Source organism: Pleurodeles waltl, chromosome 4_1 (genome assembly GCF_031143425.1).
Source record: "Pleurodeles waltl isolate 20211129_DDA chromosome 4_1, aPleWal1.hap1.20221129, whole genome shotgun sequence".
Taxonomy (NCBI): domain Eukaryota; kingdom Metazoa; phylum Chordata; class Amphibia; order Caudata; family Salamandridae; genus Pleurodeles; species Pleurodeles waltl.
This window is the reverse complement of record NC_090442.1, coordinates 463771185-463786410: the sequence shown is the minus strand read 5'-3', so window position 1 is coordinate 463786410 and position 15226 is coordinate 463771185. Positions and strand designations below refer to the sequence as shown.

The following is a 15226-nucleotide window of genomic DNA, read 5'->3' as shown; positions in this document are numbered from 1 at the left end:
TAAAACATCGCAACACTGGCTTCTACCCAATCAGCATCTTTAATATACTTTTAAGTCCCTAGTAAAGTGGCAGTACATGTGTCCAGGGCCTGTAAATTAAGGGGCATATTTATACTCCGTTTGCGCCGAATTTGCGTCGTTTTTTTCAACGCAAATTCAGCGCAAAACTAACGCCATATTTATACTTTGGCGTTAGACGCGTCTAGCGCCAAAGTATGAGGAAAGAGCGTCATTTTTTTGCGTGAACACCTTCCTTGCGTTAATGAGATGCAAGGTAGGCGTTCCCGTCTAAAAAAATGCCTGCGACGCAAATGCGTCGTATTTATACTCCCGGGCAAAAATCACGCCCGGGAGTGGGCGGGGCAAAAAACCCCGCATTTTAGCGCCTGGGTCAGGGCAGGCGTTAAGGGACCTGTGGGCTCAAAATGAGCCCACAGCTGCCCTCCCATGCCCCTAGGGACCCCCCCTGCCACCCTTGCCCACCCCAGGAGGACACCCAAGGATGGAGGGACCCATCCCAGGGACATTCAGGTAAGTTCAGGTCAGTATAATTTTTTATTTTTTTTATATATTTTTTTGGCATAGGGGGGCCTGATTTGTGCCCCCCTACATCCTCAATGCCCAATGACCATGCCCAGGGGACATAAGTCCCCTGGGCATGGCCATTGGGCAAGGGGGCATGACTCCTGTCTTTACTAAGACAGGAGTCATGTAAATGGCGTCTGGGCGTCGTTAAAAATGGCGCAAATCGGGTGGAGGCGATTTTTTGGCGTCAACCTGACTTGCACCATTTTAAGACGCCCTAACGCCATTTTCCCCAATGCCGGCGCTGCCTGGTGTACGTGGTTTTTTTCTACGCACACCAGGCAGCGCCGGTCTGCTAGCGCCGGCTAACGCCATTCAATAAATACGGCGCCCGCATGGCGCTTCAGAATGGCGTTAGCGCAGTTTAGCGTCAAAAAGTATAAATACGGGCCTAAATGCTACTACTGGGCCTGCAGCACTGATTGGCCACCCACGTAAGTAGCCCTTTAAACATGTCTCAGGCCTACCATTGCAGCCTGTGTGCACGATTTCTGTTTTAAAACTGCCATTTAGATCTGGCAAAAGATTTTTTTTTTACCGGGACCAAACATTCCTTTTTATTACATATAAGTCACCCCTACAATAGGCCCTGGACTGCCAGAGGGCAGAGTGCAGTGTGTTTAAAAAGTTGGACATGTGCTTTTGTGTTTTACGTGCATTGGTTGTGAAAAACTCGTAAATTCATTTTTCACAACTACAGTGCCTACCTCTCCCATAGGCTAACATTGGAGTTACCTTATTACATTTAATAAGCTGTAATTTCAGAATGGGAACAGGTAACCCTTTCATATTTGATTTATTTGGAATTATAATGAAAAATCCTACCTTATGGTTAAGTTGGATTTTTAATTACAATTTTGAAGATGCCACATTGGAAAGTTGTCTTTTCCCTGCATTTGCCATTTAGTGCCTGTGGCCTATACCTGGGTCACATGGATGGGTGCAGCTGACAGTTGACCTTTGTGTATTCCTCCCAGACAGCTACATACAGTAGAGGGCTTAGGTGTGCCTGGATGGGCCATCTTTGGCAGACTGGGACACACATGAAAAGGCTGTGCCCTGCCTCCATACAAAGGGCTGCATAACTCCTGAGTTAGTCTGGAGCCAGGACAGGGGAGACAGGATGCCTGGGAACTTCAAAGTGAAACCTCCACTACAAAGACAGTACTGGGTATGTATACTGGACCTCAAACACCACCCACTTCAATACACTTCTGGACTCTGCCAGGAAGAAGGAATGCTGGGCTGCTGAAAGACTGCCAGACTGCTGCTCTGCTTGACTACTGTGCTGCTACCTAGAACACCAGAGTGACTCAAAGGGCTAGTTGGCTGGCCTCCTGACTTGAGCATCAGGGACAGAAGGCTCCAACAAATTTGACCCAACACCTGGACTCTGCCATCTGTGAGTATACCTTCCCAAGTAGTGCCACCCCACTCCAGGACCCTTGAAAGTGGGCCTAAGGTGCTCTGCCAGCCTCTGTGGATCCAGCAAAACCAAGGCATTGCTGCGGGGATCGGTACTACAGCAGAGGCCCACATTGCAGCCTCTACTGCGATGCTCGACTCTGCATTGCAAACTTGCAGCTTCTCAGAACCAAAGCATTGTCTCAACTAAGCGACATATCCTTGAGTTCGCATCACAAGCTCTTGTGGACAGGATTTTGTGACAACACAGCAGGACCTTACACCACAGCCTTGTCACATCTCTGAACCAATGCATCGGTTCAGCTGCATGACGCACCTTTGACACTGATTCTTGCAACACTCTGCAAACCAGAATTTAAGATACTCTCTTCAGTGTGCCTAACTGGTTCCCTACAGACGGCTTGCTGTCCTTCGTGGTCAGCCTCAACTTTAGGCTTTGTCCCAGTCCGGCGTGACCAGGTATCCTCGGTTACTGTGTTACATTTTTTGGGGCTACTTTCACTAAAGTCTTTAAAATTGAACATCTTGAGGACTACTGATTAGATTTTTGCCATTTTGGTCTTGTGTTATTTATTAAAACTCACTCTGTTATCTAACTCTGTTTTAAGCTCTTTTTGTGGTGTGTTTTCACTGTGTTACTGTTTGAAATGTTGTACAAATACTTTACCCATTGCCTCTGAATTAAGCCTAATTGCTCTGTGCCAAGCTACCCAAGAATTGAGCACACCTTAATTTAGGGTTTTCCTTGTGACTTTGCCCTGAGAAGAATTGTGATTGTTGCTTGAGAAGGATTTCACCCCCCCAACCTGCAATGTAATCTCTTACACTATGCCTCTTTACTATGAGACTATGAGTACTCTGTAATGGAAATGGGCTATTTTCATATACCAACTATGCACCTAGTGGAACACATTGAATAGATCTGTTTCATAAATGAGTCAACTCTAAGTTATTCATTATATTTCTATGGTACCTTTTATAAATATAAATTTTAGAACTGTGGTGCTACTTATTTAACCTGTGGATCCTATTTCTATATTAAATGTAGTTCCAATGGCATGCAAAATCAAATCACAGTGAGAAAAGAGTTACATGCCAACCTTTAACTTTTGGTTTCGATTTCAGGTAAAAAGTCTTCTCGTCATCCAATGCATCAGGACCTACACTATTTTCCATTTAGGCCTGCAGATCAAATTGTTTGTGCATGGACTGCAATGGAGAGGATAGACCACAGCAATGGCTGTCTAGTAGTCCTTCCAGGAACGCATAAAGAGTCCTTGAAAGAGCATGACTACCCTGATTGGGAGGTAAGTTTTGACATGTTCAAGTGGATATTTTTCAGTGTAACTTTTCTTTTTCTGGTTTTAAACTTTGTCATGTGCTTGGGTGGTGATATTGCAAAGTTCCACTCCTTGGTAGATAGAGCCTCTAAATATTACAAACTACCTGTCTCCTTCTCAGAAATGGACTGCTTTCTTTAGGGCTCAAGGAACCCGCACAGAAGACGGTAAAGTCTATGCCAGAAATCAACCATATTTAACAAGAAATGTTTAAAATCAGTGTCATGTATCTAAACCCAGCCTGCCTCATAGGACATCCCTGCAAAAACAACAGATGATGGACGGAATGCAGAACAAATCACAAGTCACAGATCTGGGATTAATCCATCAGTTTTTTTGCTTGCCATGACATTTCAGTTTGAACCCAACCATATGCAAATCAGTCTTGACCCTGTTCCCCATGGGAACAATCCAGCCCGAACTGCCAGGCCAAGGTCTCCCTGGACCACAAACAGGCATCCTGGGACCGGTTTCAGGGTATCACCCTTCATCAGCCAGGCTAGCTTGAATCTGGCGGCAGAGCAAACACTGGACCCACGTCGGTGCATACCCTTTCCTATTAGGGCGACAAATGCAAATACAAATGGATGTGTTCCATCTTTACACTGCTCCCTATTACCTCCTCTCTCCCGCTGTTGTTTCCCGCTCTCCCTTATGTTTGTTTCACAAACCCCTCCCACTGTTAATTCTTTTATTTTATGTTACCAATTTACCACTCATCAGGAGTGCATGTCTACACTCATCCTCCCAACCCTCCCTCACTCACTTCTTCCTGCTCCACATTTTGCTTGTGTTGCCCTCCACCCCCATCTGTTGTTGCTGCTCCCAGCTGCTGGAAGGCAGATTATTAGTAGGGGTATGGACACAGCTATCACTAGCAATAAGGCCACCAACCCAATGCTAGGTCCAGTCAGGGTCTCAAAACATCAGCCCCTGGCTCAACCCCTGGTAGCTTTGCAACTAACAGGCAGTCTTTACTTAGGAGACCGGTATGAGAAGCATTTCAATACAACAATAAAGTAAATAAGTAAAACACAACACACAATAAAAACCCCACACCAAACTGATAAAATAGTAAATATTGTTATCTTTAAAATGACATAAAAACAACAAAAATACAATATAGGGAAACAGAGATATGATTTTTTAAAGATTAAATCAAAAAATGTGCTTTCTAACGCTTAGGAATTAATTGTTCCAACCGGGAACATCTAGTCACACCAGACCAGGATCAAGTCACAATTTGAGGCCATCCGCAATGGCGCCCTTCTCAGAATCAGGCCTCAGTCAAAATTTTACCTTCAGACTTAGTCGGCTTGAGTTTCTGCGAAGCCCCAGTCAAATCCTGGAAGTCTTGTTGAGGAAAAGCGAGACAAACTTGAAATCCGGGCCGGCTTGCGGTCGGGCTGCGGCAGCTTGGCTCTTGTTAATGGGTTGGTGACCTTATGGAACTTTTTCACAGAAGTTCTCCAAACTTCTGGATCTTCTTCGAGAAGTTCTCCTTTGGGTCTCAAAGTTTCCAAAACACAAATCCAAGGGTCTATCAGCACTGAGATGATCCTTGGAAGTTCGGGACTTTAATTTCCACAGTGTACCTTGCCAAATCCTTAAAGTCTACTGGACGCACTCCAGGCTGGGGACGTCTTGTGGAAGCTAGTTCCGGCAAGCTCTGTTAACCTGTTGCTTTCAGGGAATCTACTCCTAGGTCCTTTTTGAAGCAAGGCAAAGTCATTTGGGCTGCTGTTGCAGTGTGCAACAGGATCAGTCCTTCAGAGTACAGTCCTTTGGGTTGCAAACCAGAGTTCCAGCAGGGCAGCCCTTCCTATCTTTGTGGTTCCAGGCAGCAGATCTGAGTTGCAATGCATCTCAGACATATTTAATCAATCATTTTGAGGGACCTGTCCAGTGAGGTACCGGGTGCCCCCCAGAAGCATGACAGCTTCCTCCAAAGTGTGAAATTTTCAAAGCACTGCACTTTTTCCAAGATGGATGATTTCTCTCCAGCAGAGTAAGACCTGGCTAAACCAACCTACTGATGTGGCTCATTTCTAGATCCTCTGCAAATTATTTTCCTGGGCCTGCCATGTGCCTGAAGGGTACAGGAAGAGAGGGCAGGCCTGGCTGGCATTCTTAGCAGTCCTGCTCTCTTTCAAGCCCAGCTTGATTTACCCAACCGCTCTTCCTGGCCTGAGCCCTGCAGCTGCAGAGCTCCCTCCCACCAATAACCTCTGCTCTTTGCAGGCCACTCTTAGGCTGGATTTTGGCTTAAAGAAAATAAACTCCTATAGCTTATCTTCTGTACTAGTTATAAATTCAACAGTGGCAAGTTGTTGGATTCATCATTACCAACCTTTTGAGTCCTTGACTGATACACTTAGCTCCTTCCTAGCAATATTTATGCTTGTATGGAATATTACGGTGATAACCTACGGAACTAAGTATCTATAATGGGGAAAATGAACGGAACAGTTTTCCCGTACCAGGGCATAAAAAACATCTTTTATAATGTGCCTGCTTATAGTTACATGGCAACCTACCCTTGGGGCACCCAGTGGAGACCTTAGGGTGAATTATATGTATAAATTAAGGCAGATTACCACTTTGGAAGTACCTTTAATTATAAAGTCGAATTTATACACATTTTACGTTTTTAAAGACAGTCTGAAAGGCAGGGTTGTCTTTAAAAACAAGCATTTGCAATGCTATGGGTCTTATGCTTGCTCGAGTTAGAGCTCTTAGCGTTGTGAATTCCAACTAGACCTTTCTTGCCACATATATTGAAAATGAAAAGTGAAACAATTGACATAAGCAAGCCAATTCGAAGCTGCACGGCTGCCATGAGCGCGAAGGAGAGACACAAAAGGAAAAAGAAGTTTGCTCACAGTCAAACGTATTGACAGACGTGCAATTATCCATCTAACAGGGTCGGTGTCCAAGGCGGTAACAAAACCACCCCAAGGAGGGACAAACGTAAAGCAATTACCAATGATAACAAAGGATTTTTGAAAGGAAGCCCATGAACGAGTGATACTGATGGGCGTGCAGTGGGCATGGTTGAAAGCCCATGGATAGATTACAACATGTCAGAGCGCTTGTGCGCACTCAACCTAAAAATAAGCCTTGGTGTTCAACACGAGTGCTGGTGCCAACCACTACCAACGAACTGCACAAATTAAGCACTGTGTGTTGTGGTAAAAGGACGGTGATGTGCTCGGTGAGGATGAATGAAGTGAGCTGTAGACACTGGTGCAACGGAGTCAAAGGGCAGAGCGTTGTTGGAAGAGGCAGAAAAAGAAAGGAAAGATGCATACAATTTGAGTTGTAACATAGTGCATTCTATTGAATTTTCTAACATTTTGTATTACTGTACCTATCAGGTGTTTTAATACTATGATGCATTTTCTCAGAAAGAGGAATAGCTGGGTCAATGCTGTCCATAATGAAGCCTGTAGGTCAGATAAATGGCCACTCGAATTATGCAAATGTGCAGCTGCAGTGTTTTTGACATATATATTTGACGCATTTGCTACATAGGACATCATCTGCTGCATAATCCACAGATTTTAACAAAGAAAGTTGATTCTAGCGCAAACGGTTCAAGTTACTTAAGATGCAGCGACACATGTTGCCTCCCAGTAGAAGGCCCTTTGCAATTCTTGACTGCTCCCCTTTTCTATTGCTTTTTTCTGTATGTGAGTGTTAAACTGGTACTAATGAGGTGCAGCCAATGACCAGGCAGTGTCAACAGGTGTAAAAATATAAAAATAATGAAATAATACTATCATAAAATCTGCTGCATTATGCCGCCTAATTTGCCTTTTCTTGCCAGATAATTTACTGAACACTGACGCATAATTTGGTCCTCCACTGCTGCATAATTTCAGTTGCCATGTTTATATCAATTCATTCCAGTAGACAGCACCTTAATATTAACCACTGTGTTTTCTTAAATTATTAAACTACCAGCGTAAATCCTTTAAATTGCACTGGTTTTGTTTTAAAGGGCTTTATTTTTTTTTCAAGGAGGGAGTACATGACCAAACATTTGACCTCTCTGAAAAATAGTAACACTTTTACTGGGTCACTCCTTTAAATAAGGTAATATAAAGTCTGCACTGTCAAGGGCGTCTGCTGACGAAGCCACTCCATTAAGTGCTAAATCTGTAAGCGAGAGGTAAGGCAGTGGTTGGCTTTCTGGTTAAATTATGGGTTTTTGATGGGAGATTGGTAGAGCAGCAAGGATGCTTCGCCAAGCCACCATAAATGGGAGTGTGGCTATCCACTATGGGGACAAAAGCAGAACTCCCATTTATGGCCTCCACTACTTCCGCTTTCAAGGGGAGAAAAACTCTGCCTCGCAGAAGCCGCATCTTTTGTGGCAATTCCTCCCTGTCATACCCTAAGGCCAGGGCGGGAGGAGGCGCACAGACCACATGCCTGCTGTGGCTGGCTCATTCTCATTATATATATTGCAATGGGCCCTGATAAACTGTGGTAGGGTAGGAAAAGGCTGCAGCAGCCTCTCCAGAGCAGGCCTTAACATTGATGAGGAAAACAAACATCCCACATTAAATCTAAGGCACTGGGCCTCGGGCACCGGCCAAATGCACACCTTTTCAATCTGTAAAATGAGGGAACGCCCCTTCAGGAACCACTGGTGCTACATGTGTGCCGGTGTCATCTGTATTAAAGAAAGGGTTTTGCAAGTGTATGTGTCTCCTTCTGTAATACGAAAGTGGCCTGGGGGCACAGAAAGCAGGTACACACTCCTGTTACGCCTCAAGGAACTTGATGTAATGTGGACCCTGGGATGGTCAAGATTAAAATGATACTTACAGCAGGTTGTACCACAAATTGCAATGTTTGTGCACGAGCGTGTGGCTAAGAGCATATGTATATGTGGTGGCCACTTTTACTTGACTGACCACCTGCCAAAAAGCCTACATTACAGAGTCTATAACACTATTGATGGGTTCTAGTAATACGCTATTACAGTATCTTATGTGCACTTGTTTCCACCAGATGCCTTACCCGCATGTCTATCTGCCAGGCAAAGGGGGTGCCACGTGATCCGGGACATTTATAAGCTATATGCTATAGTTCCTCTGTTACCAACCTTCAAATATCAATAGGTTACAATAATACACATTCACTTAACCAGGAACGAACCCCTATACCACCAGTGTGGGATAGAATCCTCAAAGCCATATTGGGAAGACTTGTGCACTCAACTAGTGCTCCGAAACTGTACAAATAGTCCAAAGTATGCTGTAAGATAACGAGCTTGGAAGATAAAATTCTACACATTAGGTAATTTTAATATTTCATGTAAATATTTTGTAGTATTCGGGTTGCTTGAAACCGATAAATCATAGAAACTATGGGCCAGATGTAGGTAAGTTGAGAATTGTGACTTGCAATTTGCGAGTCATAGCGACTCGCAAATTGCAACTCGCAATCCGAAATGCAGAAAGGTGTCTCAGACACCTTCTGCGACTCGCTATGGGGTTGCAAAGACCCACCTCATGAATATTTATGAGGTTGGTCGCAAATCAACTCTACATCGCGATGCGGTCGCAAATAGGAAGGGAACACCCCTTCCTATTTGCGAGTTGGAATCACATTTTGCGAGTCGGTACCGACTCGCAAAATGTGACTCTGCATCGCGGAAGGCCTTTTGCGCCTCGCAAACTGCGTTTTTCGCCGTTTGCGTCACTAATTACGAATCATGGGTAATATAGTAATGTATAAATCACCAGGTCCACAAAAATTAAATGTAACCAACTCGTTGTTTTCAATGCCCACCCACACGGATGGATGTCTGTTAAATGAGAGACAAATGCCGAGACCGAAGACACCGCAAACACGCTACACATTTTGCAGAGCATCGCAACCCAGAAGGCACTGACTATACAAGGCAAGCTGCAGAAAAAAACAGAAGTCAATTTAAAGCGCTACGGCTCATGATCATGAGCGCAAAGGAGAGACATAAGAGGAAAAATAAGTTCGCTTGCAAACATGCAATTATCCATGTAACAGGGTCGGTCCCCAAGGCAGTAACAAAACTGCCCCAAGGTGGGACAAACGTAAAGCATTTACAAATGTCATCAAATGATTTTTGGCAGGCAAGCCCACAAACGAGTGAAAGTGAGGGGAGTGAGGTGGGTGTGGTTAAAAGCCCAAATAGATACCTGAGGCTACTTTCCTTCCCCATGTCTACTTAACACTGGGAGCTTCAGAGGATCCGTATTATATAACATAGCTTCAGATGATCAGTCCTGTGTAACATAGTGTGTTTCTAGCTACAACCAGCAAATACATCGGGGCGTACACGCATTCTTTCTTCACAACCTATTACTTTAATCCGCTTCTCAAACGCCCTGACATACCGCTTGTGTATATGGTAACATAAGCTGTGAGGTTCTTTTTACTAGCTTCTCAAGTTTATCACCATTAAATAATGATTTACGCACACAGATGCAGGGTATGATAATGCTTTGTGTGAAAATGTTTCTTTTCTGCTCCTGTTTGTATGTGTGTGTGTGTTTATGTATTTCTTCACAAGCATTGGCTAAGGTAATAGGTTTCGCCTGTGCAAAGTCTATTAGCTTTGTCAATGTGTTGTTACATGTTGCACAGCAGTTAGCTGCTGTGGAACTTGGCTTAAAGTAAATAAAAGCACTGTGATGCGGTCAAAACTAGTCACATCATAGCAACTTTAAAAAAAACTTTAAGTCATGTTGCACAGCAGGTCAATTGCTGTTCACTCTGTAAACAACCATTGAAAAAGCCAATATAATTTCCAGTCGGAACCTAGTGGCTTTGCCAATGCTTGTTTCTGCGTATCTCTTGGCCAGTTCTGAGCTTGTCACTCCATTTCACTAAGGCAAGTTTTTATTATTCTCCATCTTACTAGTCTCGGGCCGAAGCTGATGCACTTTAATGAAGACTGCTCATTGCTTACAACTTGATCTGCTTCTAACTCCTGTCCCACTGAATACTGATGATACTGGCAATGGAAAGCACTCATTGTCCCTTTGTGCCATTTACTGACATCAGTAGTACTTCATTGATAGTACTTCACTGTTCAAACTGGGTGGGTGGCTTCTTTTTTTTAGCAGTTTTTCAATCTATCTTTTTTTTATTTTTTACTTTATTAGTATCGCTGCCTCACCTCCCTAACATAGTGAAGGCCACAGACCTTGGGCAAGAGCTGAAAGTTCCTGGCAAACATAGTGGTTAGTTAATCTAATTCTGCTGTATAGCACATAGTGGCATTTAAGGGGCTAGAGCATGGATCTCTGCATGCTGGGCGCTCCCAGCCAATCCTGACGCTGCTCTGAGCAGCATCGGGAATTGGCTGCAGCACAGGCTGGGAGCCTGTGCCTGCAGCGAGACGGAAGAGCAGAGGAGCAGCGCGGAGCGGAAGCAGAGGTAAGTGGGTTTTTTAAAAATATATTTTTGTAATGTAATGTGTAACCCCGCCCTGCCCCCTGTGCGAGCCTCAACTGGCATAGACTTTAGCCTGGTAATGAGTGCATGGTCCAAACTACTATAGACCCTTAAATTGGGTTTTGGGCCAGCTAGCAACATATCCTGTCGGATGACCCTAAACCCTGCCTCTGAGTCTGGCACCTCCCGTTTCCAACACACTCCTCCATCTAAGGTGCTGCCGTGCTCCTGATAGACCTAGCTGCTTGATAACAGCACAGACTAATTTAGATGGCTTTGAAGAGCCCACTGGTTTTATTTATAATACTTTCCATGGCACCTCGGATTAAAGTACCAAGATGAGAATTACTCACGGAACCCTTGAGGTACTACAAGACCTGGAAGGCATGGAGATATAAGGAGCTAAGTTGGCTGGCCGAATGGTATCAGACACCCTCATGCCTATTCTTAGCAAGACTGGAAGGAAATAAAGCGAGATCAGAGTAGAAAGCGAATATAATGGTGCACAAGTCACTAACAACACCCCACTTTTTTGCCAGTGATAAAACCAATGAGTGCTGTTGCAAAAACACTGGACACTCTCTCTGTCACTCCTGGTCCAGGTCAAAAATAATGATAAGCAGTTGCATATACTGAGCAGGACGGCAGATCTTTTGCACTGATAGAAGTACCAAGACGACAATTACTCTCAGAACTCTTGAAGTCCTACAAGACATGGAAGGCTCAATACCAAAGTAGAACCGAGACCAACATCCGCAGCAGTCTTCCCAGATAACCTAAAGAACCATACTTAAGACTGAAAATGGCATCTCGGGGATTCCGGGTAAGCTAAAAGAAGTTCCTTTAGAAGCGCAGGAATATGAAGTACCCGCAGAGGCATTCTGCCTTAAGTCCCACAAACCTCAGTGTGTCATTCCATCCTTGAAGAATAGGGGACCAGAGCAAGGAAAAATCTAATTTGGGGGTAGAGACCCTAATAGGTCTTCTGACCCCGGTAGAGGGCTGTGAAATCCTAGTGAGCTATCAACTATCCCCCACCACACCCCACTGGCATCCTTGGATGAAATAGGCTCCCACGGACCCACTGAAATAATAGTCCCACATCCTCAAAAAGCAAAACTGAGGTGCAACTCAAGCCAAATTCTGCTGAAGTAATTTTTTAGCTGCCATCTATTATAGAAGATTTCCTGACTGTATGAAGCAAAAGAAAGATAAAGAAGTTCTGAAAGCTCAAGAACTGGGTGAACTGTGGTGAAAACCCAATAATTGCATTGCCTCACACCGAGGAAACAACATGGGATGCCATTAAAGAAGAAGAGAGCGGGCCTAGCGAATCCCTACATACTGTTACAGCCATCAGGCTATTCTCCAGTCCCACGGCTCAAAGTTGGACACATAAACCGCAGGGAAACTCCCAGAATGTGCTTATACTAGCCATTGCAAAGGGCTTCTACAGCCATTCCTAAAACTTGGAGAAAATGCCCGAGTGTCATTATATAGCTTACCTTGGACTAGTCTCCGAACTAAATGTGCATGTGCAAATCTCTTCACTAGACAAACTAGAAGGTGAAAGAGAAGATTTAACTCCCTGGCATTATCATTCATGGAGGGTTTTGATGAGTTCAAGTTAGGTTTTACCTCCCACCTATGTTTCTGAGGGCCCACATGATATGCTCAGTATGGGTAATCTGCTATGCTTACTGGACCATTGTGAAGGGCTTGGATGGCGAATGGTTAGTACTAGTAACATCACATTATCCCTAACATAATAGTGAATAAAAAATGCACTTCCCTAACAGAGCTGTCCGAGTGCCTGGTGGCACCTCGAAGATTTACTTAAAAATTATGATACACTTTATCTACAGTACTTAGTCATTAAAAATTCTGGATTTACAGTTGTAATGATGGGAACCTTTGTGAGCCAACATCCATAAGCTTACTGTGTTTGAACGTCGAAGAGTTAACACAGAAAAATGGAGAATATTAAATGATGTAGTTTTAGAGACAACCATGTAATTGGTATCTTCCAGGATACGTTGGGTTTAAATCTCATTCATAAGGTAGGATATACATTTTCTAACATTCCATCAATAAGGCAAACCAGAGGTAGACCTTCTAGTGGGTTAATGCCCTGAGTACATGTCTCATTGATGTAAGATCCTTCAAATCAATTATGACTACCAAGATATCAAAAAGATTTTAAAATTCAAGCAATTAATTGTCTTGCATGCTTATAAAAGAGGCGCAAACATGCAGTTGAATCACCAAACATAACCTGTTTTGATGCTAGACTAAACGTTTAATGTCTACAAATTTGGTAAGCGGAAGCCATTTTAGTGGCAGACAGTGGTTTTAATGACTGCAAGTGCCCAAATAAAACTAAGCTCCTCCACTGTCTGCTCATACGCAGAACTGCATTAAGCTGCCAAATCCAGTAACAGGTTAAAATTAGAGCGAATTCGGTAATACGAGAATGGGAAGAAAAAAAAGCACAACACTTACCAACGTGGAGGAAACAGTGCACAGTCCATGTCTCTCCTTTCCGCCATAATGCTATCAAGCCTTCACACAGTGAAGTGCTGTATGAAGAATGTAAAATTTTCTAGCCATCGTGAAGGAAAGTTTCAATTATTTTAGGGACAAAGAGGCAAGAATTATACTTTTCTCTTCCTACACTTCTACTCAGCAGCCTTAACAAAACTAGTCATCTTTAACATCCACAAAGATTACAAATCCCATATGTCTTTGCAACACAGCACAGAACAACCATAGAGACAGTCCCATATATTTGACAAACAGGAGCAGCACTTACTCTTTCTTTGAGCAAGCAGACTGGTCCAAGTGTCCTTCAGATGTCCTGTTTTGATCCGATCCTGTGATAGAAAAAACACAGAACCAAGTATAAATTTATGGGCATCTGAAAAGCCATCCATAACATCAATACATTTCGATCAGGTAGATCTCTAAGAAAACAGCATACATTGTGAAAAAAACATTAAGTACAACCAACCATAATCATGTAAATACGTCGTACATCAGCAGCTGCTGATGTGCATGAAATATACTTATCCGAACGTCAAGGATTTAATTAAATATCGGGAGGATGGAAAGAGGAATCAGTTTGGGAGGAATAATCTTTGCCTCTGTGTCCTTAATATAACTGAAACTTTCCTCCATGATAGCTAGGAAAATTTACATTCTGTGTCAGGACCGGAGGTTCAGATTATGCTAGTTTAAAGCTGATTGACGACAAGAGCCGCCATGCTGAAAAATTGGCTTGAAATATAACGTCTTGAATGTAGAATCCGAAGACCAGTCTGCTGCTTTGAGAATACCTTTGAGTATGCCCCTCCATAGAAAAGGCTTTCGAGACAATAGCACCCCTCGTAGAGTGTGTGCGAAAAGAGGCAGTATTAACTGTCACGTAGGCTCTCATTATGCTAATGAGGCTACTGGATTTGGGCAGCAGAATCATCTGAATTGTGGGGAACTGAGTCCAATCCCACACCATGTGACAACTGTCAGCCTAATCCAGGTTTTCCAGCTAAGTAGTAGCACCTCATCTCTGCCCAGGAGCAGGGATGATTGTGGCAACCGGGCGTATGCCAAAAATGACTCCTCCGGGGAATCGTGGTCTATCAGATCTCATCTTTTCTCTTGCTTACATTATTCTCACATATGCAAAGACTAAGAGGCAGAGAATGGTTCAATAAGGTTTATTGAATTAAAAGCATCTTAGATAGAATGGCGTGAATTGCAACACACTAAAACACACTAGAAGCAAAATGGCAACAAGAAGAGTGAAACACAAAAACAGTCCACCATACTGTCACTAGGAGTAATATATGTGGTTCCTACCTCAGCTATGATAGAGCACATTGTGATAAGCCCTAATCCACCCTTCAGGTTTCCCCCCTGGGAAGCCATCCCCCATACCTGAGCAAGGAAGCCTGTGGTCTAGAAAGACACCATCCCCATGTAGACCAGGGATCCGGTAGTCTAAGCAAGCAGCTGTAGCAAAGGTAATGAGCAATCAGCATACGCTTGTGGTCATCTGGCTTGAATCTCCCTCTAACGTGTATGGGACAGAGAAGTGTTTTTTTAATAAAGCAGCTGATGTTCTGAGGTAAGGATGTGTGTGATTTTCTGTGAATGTTGGAGACACAGTATACCACTTTGCCGGCAACTCTATCTGGCTGCAGTCTTGAGGAAAACACAAAGTGAAAAGAATGTCCTGCTAGGAACATAGGTGGTCATTCTGACCTCGGCGGTAAAAGGCGCCTACCGCCGGTCAGAAATCCTCCATAATTCCGCCGCGGTCGCGGTAACCCGCCACGGTCATTCTGACCCGCAGCAGCCAAACCTCCGAAAATCCGACAGCCACAACAGACCGCCAGACCAGCGGTCGGCGGAAAAGTGGAGGT

General features: G+C 43.8%; 1 protein-coding gene across 1 annotated transcript in view; it reads left to right on the top strand.

The window, feature by feature from the left end:
* The window catches only part of LOC138287164 (phytanoyl-CoA dioxygenase, peroxisomal-like), a 231392-nt gene that overhangs the window by 54615 nt on the left and 161551 nt on the right, over positions 1 to 15226 (top strand). Inside the window, exon 5 of the mRNA XM_069227525.1 lies at positions 3136 to 3317. Within this exon, the coding sequence (XP_069083626.1) occupies positions 3136 to 3317 (182 nt within the window). The remainder of the gene's footprint in view (positions 1 to 3135; positions 3318 to 15226) is intronic.